This window comes from Gallus gallus, chromosome Z (assembly GCF_016699485.2).
Source record: "Gallus gallus isolate bGalGal1 chromosome Z, bGalGal1.mat.broiler.GRCg7b, whole genome shotgun sequence".
In the NCBI taxonomy this organism is placed as follows: Eukaryota; Metazoa; Chordata; class Aves; order Galliformes; family Phasianidae; genus Gallus; species Gallus gallus.
In genome coordinates, this window is record NC_052572.1 from 36,467,683 (window position 1) to 36,487,655 (window position 19,973).

Here is a 19,973-nt window from a genome sequence, read left to right on the forward strand (position 1 = left end):
CTTCTATCATCCAAAATCAAGGAAGAAAGCTCTCTAACTCCAATGTGGTGTTAGAAAACAGCATTCCTTTATTCCTCATGATACATACTGGGGAACTTGACAAATCAAGTGTACAATCTCATAGTTCAAGTTCTACCTCTAAACAGTTAAGACACATATATGCAATACATACACTAATGTACCTGCTGTAGACCACTTAGTTCCTCCTCATTTTTCCATCATCTTCATCATGGTGACTTTTGGTGACTTTTAGCTGTTCTTCCCCAGTTTGGTGATTTTCCTTTGCTTGTTATGCCATAATGAGCAACTTTTTTTCTTGGCGCGCTATAACCCAAAATAATATACATATAATCCAAGAAAAAAGTCCTTGCACCTGGTGTATGCAAAGGTAAAGGTAGTCTATTGTGACTCCAGTGGCAAATGTACTAAATGGCAGAGTTTTAGAACTAGCACTCACTGATTCCTTTTGCTGAACTAATGTTTTGATCCTTAAACTAATATACTCATCCCTTTTCCTAAATCAGCCTATATAACTTCCAAAATACATATTCACTATGTCTTCCAGTATGAGAGCTAGGGGATAGTAAATGAGTCAGGTAGGAGCAAGGTTTAAAAAAAGCAAAAGAAAAGGAATGCATGAGTGATGGATGCATTCACTCACTGTGAATATTGAAATTTATGTTTGTCTGAAGGAAGATTGTTCTAAGGTAAGACAGATTGTCTGGGAGCTACTAAACATAAAAAAAGGAAACCTAACTAAAGCAATACTTAAAGTGAAAATAGTTGCAGTTTAGAACTCATAGACATTTTTCTTATTCTTCTTCATTTGCAAGTAGGCTAGGCCAACCTCGTGTGTGACCAAGGGCATCTCTTCATATGTTCACATTTCCACCCTCCAGCAAGAGGAATCTGATTTAAAATTAACAGCATTACAACAAGATGTAATGTGTTTATTAATAACTTAGATAGTCAGCCAGTTGTGATGATTTCGTGTTTTAAAAATTCATAATTTGCCATGTTGAATGTAGTTGTCTTCAGCAGCTTTGCCATTTCCAGCCATACTGTTTATGAAGTCTTTTTTTTTAATGATGATTGAGAGCATATGTTAGATACTTTGTGAAATTTCAGTTTTAAAAACATAAATAAAATAAATACCACCACCCCAAAGCAAGTATTAGAAATAGCACTAAATACACATGAAAGAGTAGATTATGTAATCATAAAAAATTTACTTCTGTGGTGCTACAAGAAGCGTGCAGAGTAGTCTACTGATTTCCTGTGGATATGAAATAGAATCATAAAAACCCAGAAATTAGCTCTTGAACATGAAAAACCAACAAAAGCAACAAAAGAGATACAGCAAATCATTTACTTATTTTAATAAAGAAGCCCAGTTCAGCAGATTAAAATTTGTAAGAGGGTGAATACACAAAGAGTGAGTGAATTTATTTGTTAAATAGTGATTTTCTGTTGCCATATTATTTATGAAAACGGAGACCAATCTTAGCTCTCTTAATATCAGGAAGGTAAGAACGTATTAAAACTTACAATTGCTGTAGAAAAATGGATTCCAGGACATTTAAGAGATGTTAGTTTCAGAGCAACTGGGAGACATTTAAACATTTAAGGGGTTTTTTTTGTTTGTTTGTTTGTTTGTTTGTTTTTTGTGTGTTTGTGTGTGTGTGTGTGTGTGACTAAATAAATTCCTTTTTACTCAGTCCCTTTAATTTGTCATCTATATTGAGAATCTTTGTGTTTTCCACAGAGGTTTGTGATTTAACTTGAGATAATGTTTTCAGTTACTTGGTTGTTTATAGTCCCTAAAGAAGAAGTTTTGTCCCTTAAAGAGTCCCTTAAAAAAGAAGTTTTGGTAAGGAAATGTTATTTGAAATTGAAATTTAAAAATGAATTTTTAAACTTCTTCAATTTTCATTTTTGGCTGACAGGCAATTAGATTTTGTGTTATTTCACCAAAAAACTTAAGCACGTTTGCAGTACATTTTATCAGTCATTTCAGAATGTTAGATTCTTGGAATGCCTCCATTGTCAGTAGAGTGTACAGTCTACGCTGAATTTCAAACTTTCTATTAAAGCTTATTTTTCTCAGTTTGCTTTCAGTGAAGTTGTTCAATTCCCATACATAGCTGATGATGAATTAATCTTGTTAGAAGCTTTAAAGAAATATATTCAGAAAGCATCAGGACAAATTTGTATTTGCTTATTCAGTGAGGATATTGAGAATTAAATTGGGGTGAGGTCTCAGACATTTAATTTAACACTGTTTTTAGGAAAATGTTTCATATAGCTAATAATTTTTGCTAAATTCTCTGATAGAATTTTGTTTAAAATGTAGACGGTAGCTAAAAATCTAGTATTTGATTTTTTTCTGAGGTCGAAGCAAAATGTAAAATTAAAAAAAAAGTGCCTCCGTATATCCACCTACAGTAGATCATAAGTAAGTTTCCACTTTGTTCTTTGTGAAAGCATCTTGTAACTCTCATTGTGTATTTTGCTCTTCACTCATCTCAATTAAATACCAAACGAAAAGTAGCAGTGAAAATACACTTGCCACTACAATTAATAATAATAAAAGATCCTGCCTCTAACATTTCGCTGTAAACTTTTTCTCTTTTCTTCTCCCACCTCCCCAGGTAAACATGGTCATGTCACTTTTGGGAATGTTCTGTCCAACCTTGTTTGATGTTATCAGTTCTCTGGAAAACTACCATCCTCGAATAGCTCTAAGATGGCAGCTCGGACGCATATTTGCTCTTTTTCTTGGCAATCTCTATACTTTCATTATTGCCCTAATGGATGAAATCAATCTCAAGGCAAGCTGTTTAGTTCTTTTCACTATTTTTAATATACACAAGGTCAAAGATACCTGTTTCCAACTGTGCCACAAATGTGTCAGGGAAAGATGGGGAAGTCTTGAATTAGAAAGGATTAAAAATTGGTAGTATAACCTCATAATCTTTTTTTTTTTTTTTCCCCTCATTAATTTAAATATTTAGTTGGAAGAAGAAAAGATAGTCAAGTATAACATGACAATATGGGAAGCCAGCCTGTACAATGGCACTATTCCAGAAAATTCAACTGCTCCGCCAATTCAGGTGGACCCTGCAGATGTTCCCAGAGGACCATGTTGGGAAACAATGGTAGGCCAGGTAATATAACTTATCTGAGTTCATATTTGAAAACAAAACGTAGCCTGTTACAAGAAATTGTATCAAGCTTCTATTTATTCCTGCTGACAAGTGAAATTAAGTTGCAAAAAAGTGAGGAACTGAAGATGTAAGACTTATTTTTTTTTCCCAAGCTGCAAAGCTCAGAAACAGCTATTTTGATTTATTTGAATTGTTTCTGGTAGGGAGGTCCGTCTGCATAGTTAATAGCATCAAAAATATTTTTTATTTTTTATTTTTTTTGTCTTCTTCATCCCATCTCTGTCTTGCAAAGCATGCAACTATTAAATTAATTAATTAACAATGAAATAATGTAGTAATTCTGATTAAAGTTTTGATCAAACAAGATCAGTTTCTGAATACAGCAGACATATCTTAGACAGATTAATATCTCAACAAGGGAATATGTGAGATGAGCTCTTGTTAGCAGTGTATATTTGAGAAGGCATTTTTATCTTTAGCCAAGAAACATCATGTAAAAAAAAGAACATCAGTTTAGCAAATCTACTCATTTTATTTGATTCAGTAGAGCATTCACAATTATTTGTATTCATATAATATGATATTTACATAGAATTTCCTAACATCTTCCTTTTCTCTGATTATTTCTTTTTTTTTTTTCTTTTTTTTTTTCCTATCCATGAGACTAAACTCACCACTGAATCACAACTTCTGCTATTGCTCCCTCATTGTGGCAGTCTCCCCACTTGTTATCTATACTCCTGAGTGACAGCAGGGAGCGAGAGGCGGGAAGAAAACAAATACTCTATTCACTGATGTGGAATTATTAGCTAAGAACACCCAGGTCTCATTACCGTGGTGATTTTCTCTGTATTATGAGATCAGAGAGAATAATAATAGTTTTTTGGGTAATTAGGGTAAGCCCTGATACAGTAGAGTTTAGTGGAACTTACTGAAGTAAAACAAGAGGAATAAGTATTGTAGGATTTTCTTCTTTTTTAATCTCCCCAAAGTTATAGGAATCAAAAGGGGTTTTAGAGTTCTTCTATAGCAGCAGTATTGTCTGGAACCATTTTTTAGACTAATCATACTCTGGGACCCTGGAAGTGTCATTTGTTATGAGCATAAGAAGAAGCAGAGGATATCTGTAACAGATGTGGGGCAGTCTTTCTCCTGGATTTTTCAGTTGTTGAATTGGGAGGAAAGAGTCTTTGCCAAATTGTAGCAGTGGAAGCACATTTAGGGATCTAGTCTGGTGCTTTCTTATTATTGTAATTATTATGGCATACATGTAATCTTAACAGAAAATATTGCTTTAACAGGAATTTGTACGGCTGACAGTCTCTGACACGATGACAACATATATCACAATTCTAATTGGTGACTTCTTGAGAGCTGTCTTTGTTAGGTTTTTCAATTACTGCTGGTGCTGGGACTTGGAATATGGATTTGTAAGTATCTGATTTGCTGTTTTTACTGTCCTTGTCAGATCATCACTCACATGCATACATACTGATATGTGTGTACTTAATTTGTTGCTCATATTCAGTGTACTCACTGCTTGCAGCTAGAAAATGTTCATGAATTAAAGAGAGACCGGTAAACAAGGTGAGTGAAGACATGTAAATAACACTGAAAGCCATGAATGACACTTGCTAATATGAATAACAGGTTAGAAAGCCAACATTGCATTTATGCACTGTTGGGTGCATGGTGGATCACTCCTCCTAGTATGCACACCCAGGTGCTAAAGCACATAGATTTCATACATTTTAACATGTGAATATTCACACTATTTCTGGGAAGTACCCTCCTATTCCTAGAATTGCTATGTGTATTAAAATCTAATACTATGCACAGGTTTTGTTAATATTGTGTTCTTGCAAGGCACTTCGATGATCATCATGTTCCACATGGTGGTGCTACCCAGACAAAAGGTCATGTGTTATGTAAGCCAGGTCCTATATTTGGTTAGTAAATAATTATTTACAAAAAAATTGACTGTTGGCTAAGTTTTTAGCACTTCAACGTTGTTATGGTGTCTATATTATCAACCCTAGCAGAGTAAAGTCAATGTACCTCCTCAAGGCTTGTGCAATGTTGAGACTCTGCTTTTAGGCTCCAGATGTCCTGCTTATTTAGGAAAAAAACAACCTTCCCTAGACAGAATGTCAGTTTGCTGAAGATTTTGAATGAATTGCTAAAGGCCCTGAATCAGAATGCCAGGTATCACAAATTATTAAAACTCTGTAAAAACAGAATGAAGAAATCAGAGGAATGGTTTAGAAAGAGCAGACTAAGTTATTATTTGATAACCATATTTACGTATCTATATGGGAGACAAAAATTTATGATATGATGTTTTCTTCAGCAGATAAAGTGATAATGAGTCCTAATGGATGGGTCTTGAAGTGGAAATTAGTGTAAAGCACACTCAATTAGAAATAAGATATTCATAGTAAAGAGGAAGTCAAATTAATGATCGGAGACATCTATCAATATTTGAAATTAATTCTTCAACAGTGCAATTTCTAAATTTAAAATATGAAACATAGTTCTATCATTTGAAAAGAAATTAAATCTTAGAAGCCCCCTTTTTTGGGGGGGGGGGGGGAGAGAGGACCACCAAATCCTGACTCCACTCCGGTGGATAAAGTATGGATTATTGTTTTAAAATTTATCCAGTATTCAGAGCTCTAATTTTCCATTAGCATCCTCTTCTAAGCAAAGAACTGAAAAAGATAATAAAATTCTGCTACCAGTATTAAAGTCTGTCTGTTGGCCTTCAGTCATCTTCATTTGTCTCATTCACTGATAATATGCAATGAGCATCTTTACAACACAGTGAAAGCATTACGCTACTGTTGGAAGTGACAGTTTTAATCTAGATAAATCGTCTTAAAAACTTTTGTGCAAATTTAATCAAAACACTTATGTTATTTCTTTCAGCCATCATATTCAGAGTTTGATATAAGTGGGAATGTGCTCGGACTGATATTTAACCAAGGCATGATCTGGTAAGTGTGGCAAAGTGTGCTATGTCTCTAATATGCCTCTGTGCATCAGCACTTTCTGCAGTACTACAGGGCTTAGCAACATCTGTGAAATGCCAATCTTGTCTTATTGCTTTAGTTTAATGCCAGTGTAGTGCAGTACTCCAGTACAGTGAAATCAGTGGGAGTATTTCTAAAATAGTTCTGTGCTGATATTCTGCGACTAGATGCATCAGACTTTTGTAGAGTTTTGCAGTAAAAGGCTGGGTGGAATCCTATCTTACTGTGGATTGTTTTCCAGTCATTTGAATGCTTTAAAACTGAGATATCTTCTAGTTTATTCTGATGTATCATGTGCAAAAGTGCTTTAAATATACATATCCCTATATGAATGTGAGTGTGCATCAAATGTTCCTGCTGCAGTAGTAGCAAGTAGCCTTCAAGAAGGAAATATCTAAATTTCATCCCACTCTTGGAATGTAGCTGAGGGGTAAAGAACATCAGTCTTCATGTTAGATGCTGTGCCTTCTTCAGAACTGCCCTCTTCAAGCATCACTGACTTCTCAATTTTTGCTAAGGCAAAAATTTTTTTTGCCTTTAATAGTACTCTGCAGATTACAGTTTTTGCTTGAGAGAAAATTCTCACTTCTGTAATTGCCAGGAGGTTGTTTTATTTATTTATTTTTGGCCTGTGCAGCATGAACAGAGCTGTGCATACCCTCCTTTCTCTGCATGCACAGGCTTAGTCCTGCCTTGGGCGCTGCTAGAAATGAGGAGGGCGCTTTCGTTTCCAGCTTCTGAGGAAGTGCGGTTTTGCTGGCACCATGCACTCCCACTGCACCTCTCCTGCTCAGGCTCCTCATTCCAGTGTCCAGCCACAACACCACAGAAGCTTATCAGTCCTGAGCAACCTGAATATGTCCTTCATGTTTTACTTGGTTCCTGGGTTCAGACCAGGTCCCAGCATGGCTGTGGTGGCAGAGGAAGGGCTGAGTATGGGTGTGCAGCTGAAGGCAGCTACCTGGGCTGAGGTGGACCTGGACACACCTCACATAGCATTACAAGGGCTCTGTCCTTGCCCTCGGTGGAACAGGGGCTGCACAGAATCTGTGGCTTGTGCATTTCTGATGTCATTTTTATACACTATCTTTCTTCCTGCTTAGTGGTTCTTGCAGGGTGAATTGAATACATCAAAACAGCAAAAAATTTGACAGAACAGTAATGAACATTCACTGCCAAAACCATACTTCCCATTAATATGTACGTAGAACACATTCATTTCTGTTTTGTCCTGGTGTCACAAATTCAGTTGCACACACTTATCCTCATCTGAAACATAATAAAAAGAGCCTCAGGTGCAGTTACGACTGCCACTTAACAAGAAGGGATGAGAGATGTATGTGTGCATTAATTCTGTAGATGAGATAGACCATGAAAAGCTCCTTTATTCTCTTTCTTCTCTGTGTATTCTCAAAATGATTGGGATGCAAATTATTTGCACGTCTTCTCTATATTAAAAAGCTATTGGCAAGATTTTGTCTACCTATAATAAGTGTTATACCTAAAAACCAAAAATATACATAGATTATTATTGAGAATCTTGTTAAAATTGAAGACTATTGCAACTGACTTCCATGTGGGTAAGGAGTAGGGCCATGAGGTGCTCTCTGTCTTCAATCATAGCTGAGAAGCCTTTATCTTTCCTTTTCACTGAATATACATGAAAAGAAGAGAGAAATGTTAATATCATGTATTCTGACATTACATCTCTGTACTCTGGAGGTAGTAATTGTAGCAAAAATTATCTCTTCCTAAAATGGTGCTAGTATATTAAGAAATATAATAATCTAAATTATTACGGTAGTACTTAGCTTTAGTGCTATCCATGTTTATATAACACAATGGATATACTGCCTAAACTATCAAGGTAGGAATGAGTAACGTTTCATTAAGCGATCATCTCATTTGCAGAGAAAGAATATTTTGAAATTTTGAAACAAAAACTACATATGGAGAATTTCATCCATATGCCTCCAGTACTTCTTAAAGCAAGGAGAGACAAGACCATTAAAAAAAAAAGTGTCAACAAGGTTTTATGAAATAATGTGCAGTCTATGTGAATGCAAAGCACATTGAAGTAGGGAACAGGCGGTATATCCTGGCAGAAGTTCTACCAGAAAATGGTAGTGATTTTTGGCTTTTTTCTTCTAGGATGGGATCTTTTTATGCTCCATGTCTCCCAGCAATCAATGTGTTCCGACTCCATACTTCAATGTACCTGCAATGCTGGGCAGTGATGTGCTGCAATGTTCCCCAGGAGAGAGTCTTCAAAGCATCCAGATCAAACAACTTCTACATGGCCATGTTGCTTTTCATTCTCTTCCTTTCTACACTGCCTGCTGTGTACACCATTGTCTCCATTCCACCATCTTTTGACTGTGGCCCTTTCAGGTCTTTTGCATTTTACACACATCTTTTGCTAATGATATGATGTACTGCCTCATCAGTGAATGATCCAGTAATGAAAATAAGCTTCCTTAATAAGTGTTACCACCTGATATGCCAAATTTTTATTGCATGACATTTCTTACTGCAATGATTCTTGAAACTGGAATTCTAGAAAACTGGTTGATTATTTAAAAGGAATTTTTGTTTTAAGTGCAGAACAGAAAATTTTTTCTTTTAGTTATTAGTAATGTAAACATTTGTTGTTCTTGCTCTAATTAAGCCAGAAATTATTCTTGAGGAGTAGTTACACCACTGTGGTCTTCTGGCTCGAAGGGGTGATTTTCAGTAAATGTCTATGTATCCCTTGTAACAGGGGCATGTTGGAATGGACACTGTTGTGCTGAAGCTCAAGGAGGTGGTACAGTCTTTGACTGCTATGACATCTCCCGCTGACATTATATTTCATGCTCCTTTATTTCCACTGGGATCCTGAATATGCTCCTCAAGTTCTCAAGACCTGTCTATTCACTAGTCTTTTCTAAAAACTTAGTCCTGCCTCATGAGTGCAAACATGTGCCTTCCATTCAAGCTAGCTTAAATATAGCCATAGTTTCAATTGGAAAATTCAGGACCATTTTCAGCATCTTTAATTGGTAGTTAGCGTGACATATGATTTTAATGAGCACACAAGAACAGTCAATATGTGAAATTTAGATTTTGGTTTATTTTGGTATATTTGTCTAGCCAGTTGCATTAGTCACAGTGACCTAAAGGGATAACAGCATGACATTCTAAAAGTTTACTGAGGCACAGCCTTGTTTGAACTTCACAGAAGTGATGATAACAAAGCAAGTGGTGCAAAGTAATGTTTCTTATTATTTGAGTCACAGTGTAGATCCTGACAGGATTCATCCAAGTACTGAAGCAGTTATTGGATGTTTTTATCAATGATTTTCCAATGGTCTTGGAAGGCTGGAGAGCTGCCTGCCAACTGGAAGCTAAACAGTGTTATATACATGAAGTGTATGAGAGAAAACCCAAGAAAATATGGACCTGCTACTTTAACCTCATTATCTGGCAAAGTTATGGAGAAGATTATTCTGGGTTGTAGTGTGAAAGGTGCTTAGAGAATTTTTAGTTTTAAATAATGCCAAAATACAGTTTTTTTGTCCTTCTACCCAGATTTGGAGTGATATGTTTAACTTACATGTGCATGCTACTGCATTAATATTGCCAAAATATTTTTATTTGATATATTGTCACATTTTCTGTTTAATAGCGGGAAAACAAGAATGTTTGAAGTCATATCAGAAACTCTGGAGCATGACTTCCCTTCTTGGTTTGGGAAGGTATTTGGTTATGCCTCTAACCCTGGACTCATCCTACCTTTTATATTACTGATGGTGTACGTATAGAATCTTAACTGACATTTTGCTTAATACTTATTGAAAAGTCCGTTCATTTTTTTTTACTCTGAGTTCTTACCACCTAAGTATCTAATTGGAGTACTGATTCCCCTGTGATGAAGAATTCAAGTCTTCTATTTGGTCATAATTAACATACATTTCTAGAGACGATGATCTCTCTTTTTTTTTTTTTTGTTCAGCATCTTTTTTTTTCTTTTCTTTTTTTTCTTTTTTCTATTCTTTTTTCTTTTTTCTTTTTAAGGCTTTTTTTTTTTTTTTTTTTTTTTTTTTTTTTGCTTTTGCTACTATAATGGAGAAACCCTAATCAAAATGCAAAGGGTTATGGGATCTGAAGTGCTGTGACCTTGATCAGCTTGTTCAGTAGGTAGAACTACATCTCATAAATCCTTAACAAGTTCAGTACAAAGTTATTAGAATGATGGCTACCAAGAAGCTGAACTATTTCTCATTAACTTTCAGTGCGTCTGATCTTGAGTGCCAGTGCCCTTCCTTGATAAAAATTGTACCCTTTGAGATGGAATTGAAGGGAGAGAGTTATGGAGATATACTATGAAGATGTTCCAGTCTCAAGTATATTTCTAAAATTCTCTTATGTCCATTTTCTTGTTATGGATTTTTAATAGGTCTGTAGCAGATAAAGAATAATGAGCCTGAATAGTCTTTCTCAAAGACTGTATTGAGTCCTTGATAAAGGTATTTTAAATTAATGTACATATATATAACATACATATACATGTACATATATATAACACAACATGACATTAGCATACTGAACTAAAAGCAAATTCTAGATAGAAATGTACAGGCGCTTAACCCTGCACTGTGGAATTGCCAGAAACACAGAGAAAACTACAGAATGGAACAGAAATTGCAGAAGGCTTTTGCACGAAATAAATGAGATTCTGAGAAGAGATTTTAGGAAGATTCACTTTATATTTCCTGCTGTGTAACTCTTAGCTAGAAAAGCAAAGAGACTAGCTTGTCCTCAGAATTCTACAGTTAGTTCCTACTGAATTATTCTGAGCACAATTCCTATCTTGCTGTGAGCCAAGGCAAAAATAGAAATGAAATTAAGGGGGGGGCGAAGGGGGGCCAGGGGGGAAAAGAAGGGAGTGGATATCAGAATTCCACTAATTAAGATAGTGAAAATAATAACTTCATAGAGTTATTATGAAACAAATACAATTCAGATAAAAGTGAAAATTCACTATGCAGTGATATTATTGTTTAATAGAATGGGATTGTGATTTGGAACAAAAATTAAAATTTATGATTTTGGCTGTTTTTCTGCCAGCACTTGAGTTTGTCTGTTGTATTAGTTTAATGGCTTTTCTAAGTATAGTTTACTCATTTTTAGAGTATGTCATATAAGGTAATTAAATTTTATTGAATAACTTACTTAACTTTAGTCACTGGAACACATTGCATAGTGAGGCATAGCTTTATACAGAGTTTTCCATAGCTACCATATTTATTTCTGCTTTTAAAAAATATATTATTATTATTTCCCTTGAGATAAGTGTGCCTTCTTCATACTCTATTGTTCACTGTCAAAATATCTCTTCTGATTAGGCCTTATAAATGAGGAAAAATATAGTTTTGGTATTAGCACAACTATAGTTATTGCTATAAGAATTTTTCAAGAATCTTTGTACTTCAACTATTATCTAACAAGGTATATTCCTTTTTCTTAAAATTTAGCCTGAGTATTTATTATCTCAATGCTACATCCAAGTCCTACAAGGAAGCTAACCTGGAACTTAAAAAGAAACTACAAAGTGTAAGGAATGGGGAATTGTTATTTCTGTTTTTTACAGTTGTTAGAAAATGCATTCAGGTTACTGAAAGATGTCCTCTGTATCTCTCCATCATTAGCAAGCAGAAGAAAACAAAAGAAGAAATAAACAAAAGGCACAGAAATCAAATGAACAAGAGGAAAATCCATTTGAGACAGAGCCACCACAGTCAAAGCAAAAAGGAGGCAAGCAAGATGAATCTGCTGCAAATCAAGGTAAACACAGATTTGAATTTCTCAAGATGAGGGATACTTACACACTGGATCATAGGCTTCCTCTCTACCTTAACTACCTCCTTTGCCATAATATCTATAAAAAATGTTCACCCTACTGAATGACAAGTGTTAGCCAGTCCATTTTTCTTTCTTTGGTTCATTTAAGAAATACCATAACATCATTCCACATTAGGTAAAACCTATTATTAAAGTAATAAAACTAATAATATCACACGTGTTGCAGCCTGTCCAGAATGGCAGTGATTCCGCTTGTCTAAAACCAGATCTGTTGGGATAAAATATTACATCCTCCTGTTGTATTTATTTTATCCAGGACACCTAAGAACAATGTATAGCCTCCACACCAGGGTTTGATGTCAGAAGTGGTAGTAAGAAGGCAGTGTAATATTAGTCCTCATCGCGAACACTAGCTTGGTCAGGCAATTTTCAGTTAGTCTTTAAGGATTTCACGGACTGTTTCCTCCCCTATTAATGCTACTAGATTTTCCCCATCATGCATGCCACACAACCAGTGTATTCTCAAGCCTAAAAGAAAAATGAAGATTAGAGATGACCATCTGTGGAAGAGCTGCATGTAAGGTCTGCCTGCTTGATTTTGGAACCACTGACCTTTTTTGCCATTTACAGAAGAAATGCTCCTGACAGTGCATCTAACTGCTTGGAAAATACCTCTGCTTCTCTCCACTGGGACTTTTCAAAAAGGACTGGAATAAAAACATGGTCAAAGAATCATGAAATTATGTTGTCCCATATTTTGTAGAATCATAGAATCACAGAAAACTTAGAGTTGGAAGGGATCTTTAAAGGTCACCTGCAATGAATGGGAATATGCACAGCTAGATCAGGTTGCCCAAGGCCTGACCCAGCCTTGTCTTGAAAGTTTTCAGGGATGGGGCATTAACTCTAGGCAAGCTGTTCCATTGCCTCACAGCCCTCACTGTGGAGGACTTTTTCCTTATATCTACTTTAAATCTACCCTCTTTGAGCTTGTAGCCATTTCCACTTGTTCTGTCACCGCAGACCCTGCTGAAGAGTCTGTCCTCTTCTTTCCTGTAGCTTGCCTTTAGATACTGAAAGCCTCCTATCCAGTCTTCCTGAAGCCTTCACTTCTCCAGGATGAACAGCCTCAGCTCTTTCAGCCTGTCTTTGTAGGAGCAGATTTCCATCCCTTGGATCATTTTCGTGGTCTCCTTGGGACGTGCTCCAACAGCTCTATGTCTCTTCTCCACTGAGGACTCCATATCTGTATGCAGTACTCCAGGTGAGGCCTCGCCAGCACAGAGTAGAGGAGTAGAGGGGCAGGATCACCTCCCTTGACCTGCTGGCTACACTTCTTTTGATGCAGCCCAGGATACGGTTGGCTTTCTGTCCACAAGGGCACATTGTTTTCTCTTGTTCAGCTTTCCATCCACCAGTACCCTCAGGTCTTTTTCGGCAGGGCTGTACTCAATTCTTTTATCCCCCAGCTTATATTGGTAGTGAGGGCTGTCTTGACTCGGGTGCAAGACCTTGCCCTTGGATTTGTTGAACCTCATGAGGTCCTCCTGGGCCCACTATTCAAGCCTATCTAGATCCCTCTGGATGGCATCCCGTCTCTCTGGTAGGTCAACCACACCCCACAGCTTGGTGTCATCAGCACACTAGCTGAAGGTGCACTCGACCCCACTGTCAATGTCATTGATGAAGATATTAAAGAGTATCAGTCCCAGTACTGACCCCTGCGGGACAGCACTTGTCAGTGATCTCCATCCAGACACTGAGTCACTGACCACCGCTCTCTGGACTTGATCCTGCAGCCAGTTCTTCACCCATTGAACAGTCCACCTTTTTAATCCATACCTTTCCAGCCTGGAGAGAAAGATGTTGTAAGTTACCATGTCTAAGGCCTTGCTAAAGTCCAAATAGATGATGTAAGAGTCTCTTCAGCCTTGTCCACTGTTGCACTGACACCATCACAAAAAGCCATTAGGTTGGTCAAACAAGATTTGTCCTTGGTGAAACCATGCTCGTTCTCCTGTGTCATCTTGCTGTCTCCCATGTGCCTTAGCAGAGCCTTCAGGAGGATCTGCTGCATCATCTTTTCTGGCACAGAGATCAGACTGATAGGTTGGTAGCTAATCCTTTTTAAAAGTCTTCGTAAAAAATGGGTGTGATGTTGCCTTTTTTTCCAGTCACCAGGGACTTCACCTGACTGCCAAGTCTTTTCAAATGTCATCAAGAGTGACTTGGTGACTACAGGACTCCCCTCAGGACTCTGGGATGCATTTCATTGGGACCCATAGACTAGTGGATGTTGAGGTTTCTCAGGTGATCGTGAACCTGATGTTCACTTGCAGTGGGAGAGATGTTGTTTCTCCAGTCCCCTCCTACCAAAGCAAAAGTTTGAGGGCTGCGTGGTGAGCACTTGTCAGAGAAGAGAGGCAGCCTTCTCTATGTTTGTTGTTACCAGCTTGTCTGTCACTTGGCAGGGGAAGTACACACTCCTGGACTTTCCTTTTCTGGTTGAGGTACCTATAGAAGCCCTTCTTGTTCTTCTTGGCATCCCTTGCCAACTTTAGTTTAAGCTGGGCCTTGGCTTTCCTGACTCCATATCTACAGAGCCTAGCAGCTTCCTTACAGTCTTCCCTTGGTATCTTGCCCTCTTTCCCGTATCTGTGTGTTTTCTTCTTGCTCTTCAGTTTGACCAGCAGGTCCCGGTTCAGCCACGTCACTCTTTTCTCTTCCTTTCCTGACTTGCTGCACCTGTGGATGGAGAGCTCTTGCGTGCTAAGGAAAGCTTATTTATAGATCTGCCAGCTCTGCTCTGCACCTTTGCCCTTGAAGACAGTTTTCCAGGGTGTTCTGTTGACTAACTCCCTTAAGGGGTAGAATTTAGCTTTCCTGAAATGTAGCATTCTGATTCTACTCTTTTCCTCTCTCGTATCCCTCCGGAGAATGAACTTAACCATAGCCTGGCCACTACAGCCTAAGCAGCCTCCAAGTCTGATGTCACCAGTCAGTTCATTTGCACTGGTAAGCAACAGGTCCAGTATTGCATTTCCCCGGTTGGGCCTTCAATTATTTGACTCAGGAAGTTATCCTTAATGCATTGCAGGAGACTCCAGGATTGCCTACAGCTTGCCATGCTACTTTTCCAACAGATGTCCGGATGGTTGAAGTCCCACAGCAGGACAAGCGCATGTTTCTATGTCCTTACCCAGTACAGGAGGCAGAGAAGAAAAGATGATCTGTGCATTCAATTCCTTCAGCTGCTATCCCAAGGCCCTGAAATCCCTTTTGATAGCCCCTGACCCACATGTAGGTGCTTCATCTCTTCCTGTATGGAAAAGCAGGAAGGGGTTGTGATCTGATGGCTGTAGCAGAAAGACAGCAGACTTCTCTAGGAAGAAGGTCTGCTTGGCATGTTGGTCATTCACTTCCTTGTAGGAAGGAATCACCTACAACTTATACCCATCTCTTCTTCTTCAGTGTTGCAGTCTTGATGTTTGGGGAAGGCTTTTTGTAGTTTGATTTCATTAGTTTGTCTAGACTGAGTGGGCTGTTATCATTCACAGATGGGCCTTCCTCCTTCAGGGCCTTCCACATCCAGGGCCTCAGACCTGTTTTAAAGAGGCACCCCTCGCACCTGTTGTAAAGTGGTGCTGGAGCAGGCAAGGAGGGTTTCCATTTGCATCTTTAGAGCAGACTTGCTTCCATCCTCTCCTTTCATTTGTATTCTCGCCTCCAGCCTTGCAATTTCTTTTCTTCAGCCTGATGTGATACAGGCTGCCTTGGGTTTTGTGTTTTTTTCCTTCAAAATAACCTGTCTGTGCATGGGTGAATTGTGGTTTCCCTGCTTCTTCTGTTTGTCCCCATGACACCTTTTAATCTATATACTTCATCCTGTAGCTTGGCCACAAGGCAGAGCAGATCTGCTCATACCTCACACAACTGTTGATGCCTTGGGCCCTAGCCTTTCTGTCATATTCTGGAGTCGATAGTGTGCTGATAGATTTTCCCTCAGAGAGATTTTCTGCTCTGTATTTTCATTCCTTAACTCTGTTCTCCTAAAATGTTTCAGATAACAAGAAAGAACAGAGTGGCAATGAAGCAAAGACAACAGGTCAGCCACAGGAAGCAAGTGCAAGTTCCTCTCAGAAACCACAGCATCCAGGCGCTGCCCTGAATGGCCACTATCCACCACAGGGCAGAGGAGGAAACCTTCTTCCCCCGCCCATAGCTGTGACTCGGCCACCGGGGCCAAGTGGGTATGCAGCACCAGGCTATCCACCCGGACACCCACGGTTTCCAGGGGTACAGCCAGGAATGCCCAGAGGTCCTCCCCACTACAGATAAGGAAGCTGTCTGTCCTTTTCTGCTTTGTTATAAGGTTCAGGACACTGAAGGAGACAGGAGTGATCTTGACTTGCAAAAAACTCCTGGAAATGCAGAACTCTGTTGTGTTTATTATAAATCTTCATCTGCATATTCATGCGCTTCAATTTTTGTGGGATGGGACTTTTCAGCAGAAAAAAAAAATGCATCTGTCTGCTTGCTTTTCAAGATATTGCAAAAATGTGTGTCAAAACTAGTTTAGCTGTGTCAAAATGAAACTTAAGGTATGTACTGGAAAATATTGTTAGGAAAATAAAAATTATTTTGTAATTTTTTGTTATTTTCTTAAAAGCTTGTAACAGTGTCTCTAATTCCTTTTTCTCTTCCTCAAACATGTTAGCTGGAAACACAGCTTCTTAGAAAGTGCACTGAAGTCTGTTATATTTAAAAACTGCAAATGGCTTGACCTATGCAGTAGAGATATGCTTACTCAAAGAGTTCTGATTTTGCATGATGAAACTGTGATCGTTTCAGAAGTTGGGTAATTATCTCTAAAGTCTTTGGGAAATTATTTTAGACATAAAAGAAAAGCAAAATTCTGCCTGTTGCTATGAAGAAAATTTAACTCCTATTGCAGTGCCACTTTTAGCTAATACAGCAATAATGAGTTTTATCATATTTAGAAAGACTAAATATGAATTAAAAAAAATAAAGTGGTGAAGAAGTATTTTCTGTGCGTATATATGCAAATATGAATTTAAGGAATATAGGTAAGGCTGTTATCCGTATTTTTCCCCAGATACCAGGATTTTGTTCTTGCACAAAGACATTTATTACTGCATAAGAATATATGCTATCCATCTGCTCTGTGGATATATTATTGTAAATTTGTATTGATATCTAAAGAGTCCAGGGTGGAACAGATCTTTAGTATGATAGTGTAGTAGAAACACAGAATAGATGCATGTTCATTTGTAAACTGTTGTTACTTATTCCAATGAGACAGTCATATTTTTATGTTCTGATTTTATTTTGCTGTCCAGACTTCAGGCTTTGATATTTATCTTAATACTCAGAGGATAAATAACAGCAGTATAGTCAATAGACTGTCTTCTGAAAAATAAATGCAATTCTGCATTTATTCTGGGGATTTTCTGTATAAAATGGGTTAATTTTGTACCATAGAACAAAAAGTATATAATATCTCAGTATTTTGCAAGTCTGTGGTATCACACACACACACACAAATAAATAATCCATTTAATCAGATTGTGGAACCTATGGGAAAAAAAATTACATAAAACTATACAGTCTGCATATCCCCATAAAACAGTCAGTCAAATGCAAATTCCAACTCAAGCAGTCTATAAATCAATTGCCAGATGCTAGGAGGATAAACTAAAGGAAAGTTCACTTTAAAATCTACTTAATTCTTGCACTGATTCTATAAGCATCTGCTATCGGGTAGTGATAGGACATTAGATCAATCAGATCTTTAGCCAGCATCAGCATGACTGCTCTGTGTACAAACACAAAGCACTGCTAAGTGAATTGAGAGATAACTGCATTGCAATAAGCATGAGGTCTTTCCTAGCAGACAAAATGGAATTGCATTGCTGCTAACTGAGTGGACAAATGGGTTAAGACTGGATCCCAAGGAAGGTCTGCATCTGGGGTACTGCGATTCTTGTAATTTAAATTACACAAAGTGCAGCATGGATCATTTCATCTTTGGAAGATAAGATTTTTAATCTATGGAGGTCAGATGTTTTCAGAAAATAGAGTAACTTAAACCTTTAAAAATGTGAAATATTCAAAATATTAAATCTGAACACACTTTTAGTCCAGAAATACATTAAATTGTAAGCTAAAAGTAAGCCTCAGTGCTCTAGGGTTTTCCCTCATCCGTGGGTTTAGAACAAACTTTTCCAAAGAACAAGGAAATGTTTGTCACAAGATATTAGTTTGAGACTTTTTACACCTACCACAGACATTCATATAAGAAAATGCTGAATATTCCTTAGAAAAAAAGGAGATGCTATCTGCAATCAAGGCCATGCATTACATCCTTGTTTAGGAACAGGTGAAGAAACTAATTTTAAATATTCTTTGTGACATGGCAATCCATACAAAGGAGAAAAGATAGAGCAGCTTTTCAAGGTTATTGAAATAAATTAGAGTAACAAACTGGTTCTGAAGCAGTCTGGTTCCATGCAAGCATCCATACAGGCCTTAATAAGGATCTCTAGTTCCTTTAGGAGTGAAAAATTTCTGTGTTTTTTGCTTAGTTTTTAAGTCTGCAGAATTGTTTTGCATCATGAATGGGAAAGAGAGAGTCCACCTGCTAAAATTATTCTGTTACACTGATACTTTTTTTCAGCAATATTTTCAACAACAAATGTCTTCTCCGTATGCATCCGTACAGGCACATATAAGCATGTAATATCTGACATGAATAACAGTAACGAAGATCGATGTTCCTTATGTCCTGTGATCAGCATTGATCACTGCAGTGACTGTAAATAAGATATTTATTCTTATTCCTTAATGTACCTAAGTAAAGACCTTTGCTCACTGTTATATGAAGCTTTGCTTTCAGTGCTTTCCAGCTTAGTTCTGTTTAATCAATTGACATATTCTTAATAAAATAACATGGATTTAACAGACAAGATCTGATATTATACCTTATCAGTGTTCAATATTAAATCCACATTTAGGAAAAGATGCTGCTTACTTGTTAAAAGTAACCTGAAAGTGCTTTACAGTTCATTTCCTTTCTGTAAATCCTTTCTCCAGTCCTTCTATATTTTGAGTCTTTAGTTCAATTACTTTACCTCCACTTTAAAAAAATAAAAAAAATTTAAAAATCTGAGCATGTTCATGGAGATGATAAAGATTCTGGAAGGCTTTGTTGCAGCCTTTCAGTATTTAAGGGGAACTTACAAGAGTGAGAGCAAGGGATAATGATTGTAAAATAAAATAGGAGAGACATCTCCCTAAATCACAATGTTATACAGGAAAATCATACATCTTTGTTAACAAAACCATAAAAAAGATATTTTTTGTATGACAGAAAGTTCCTCTCTTATTGCCTACAGGCTGAGTGATAAGACTGTATCATAGATTACAGATTCTGATGGCAACTTGTATCATATTTGAGTAAAAGCATTCACTGTTGAGTATTTACTTGTATTTACATTATTAGAAGATTTAATGTTCATCTAGAGAGCTGAAAGATGTCTGGCTTTAACAGTAGTAATTCACTACTATAAATATCAGATCTATCAGATCCCTAAAGGCTTGGAGAGCATCTGAACATCTCTGTCCTGTAATTCAGTGACCTGATTAATTTATCCTGTTTAGCATTAGATTTATTTATTTATTTATTGTCGGAAGGTACTTCATGTCTTTATGTGGATAATATCACAATTACCCACACTAAAAAAAATATTGGCTATTTAACTTGTAAGTTGTACAGACAAGAAGAATTTCCAAACCTTATAGTTAATTTTAATAAATAAAAGTCATTAAGGTCTTTATTATCGTGTGTTCATTTACATCGTTCAGTAACTAATGATATTTGCAATAAATTGTATTTATCATTTATCTTTTT

General features: G+C 37.1%; 1 protein-coding gene across 4 annotated transcripts in view; it reads left to right on the forward strand.

Annotated features, from left to right (window-relative positions):
• Window positions 1-19,308, forward strand: part of TMC1 (transmembrane channel like 1) — a 123,616-nt gene extending 104,308 nt beyond the window's left edge. For all 4 annotated transcript variants that reach the window (XM_046905372.1, NM_001398433.1, XM_015280292.3 and 1 more), the window contains 9 exons: window positions 2,652-2,831; window positions 3,015-3,167; window positions 4,469-4,597; window positions 6,096-6,163; window positions 8,351-8,590; window positions 9,867-9,992; window positions 11,716-11,794; window positions 11,890-12,025; window positions 16,107-19,308. In XM_046905372.1, the coding sequence (XP_046761328.1) occupies window positions 2,652-2,831; window positions 3,015-3,167; window positions 4,469-4,597; window positions 6,096-6,163; window positions 8,351-8,590; window positions 9,867-9,992; window positions 11,716-11,794; window positions 11,890-12,025; window positions 16,107-16,381 (1,386 nt within the window). In that variant the 3' untranslated portion in view covers window positions 16,382-19,308. The remainder of the gene's footprint in view (window positions 1-2,651; window positions 2,832-3,014; window positions 3,168-4,468; window positions 4,598-6,095; window positions 6,164-8,350; window positions 8,591-9,866; window positions 9,993-11,715; window positions 11,795-11,889; window positions 12,026-16,106) is intronic.
• Window positions 19,309-19,973: the final 665 nt, after the last annotated feature.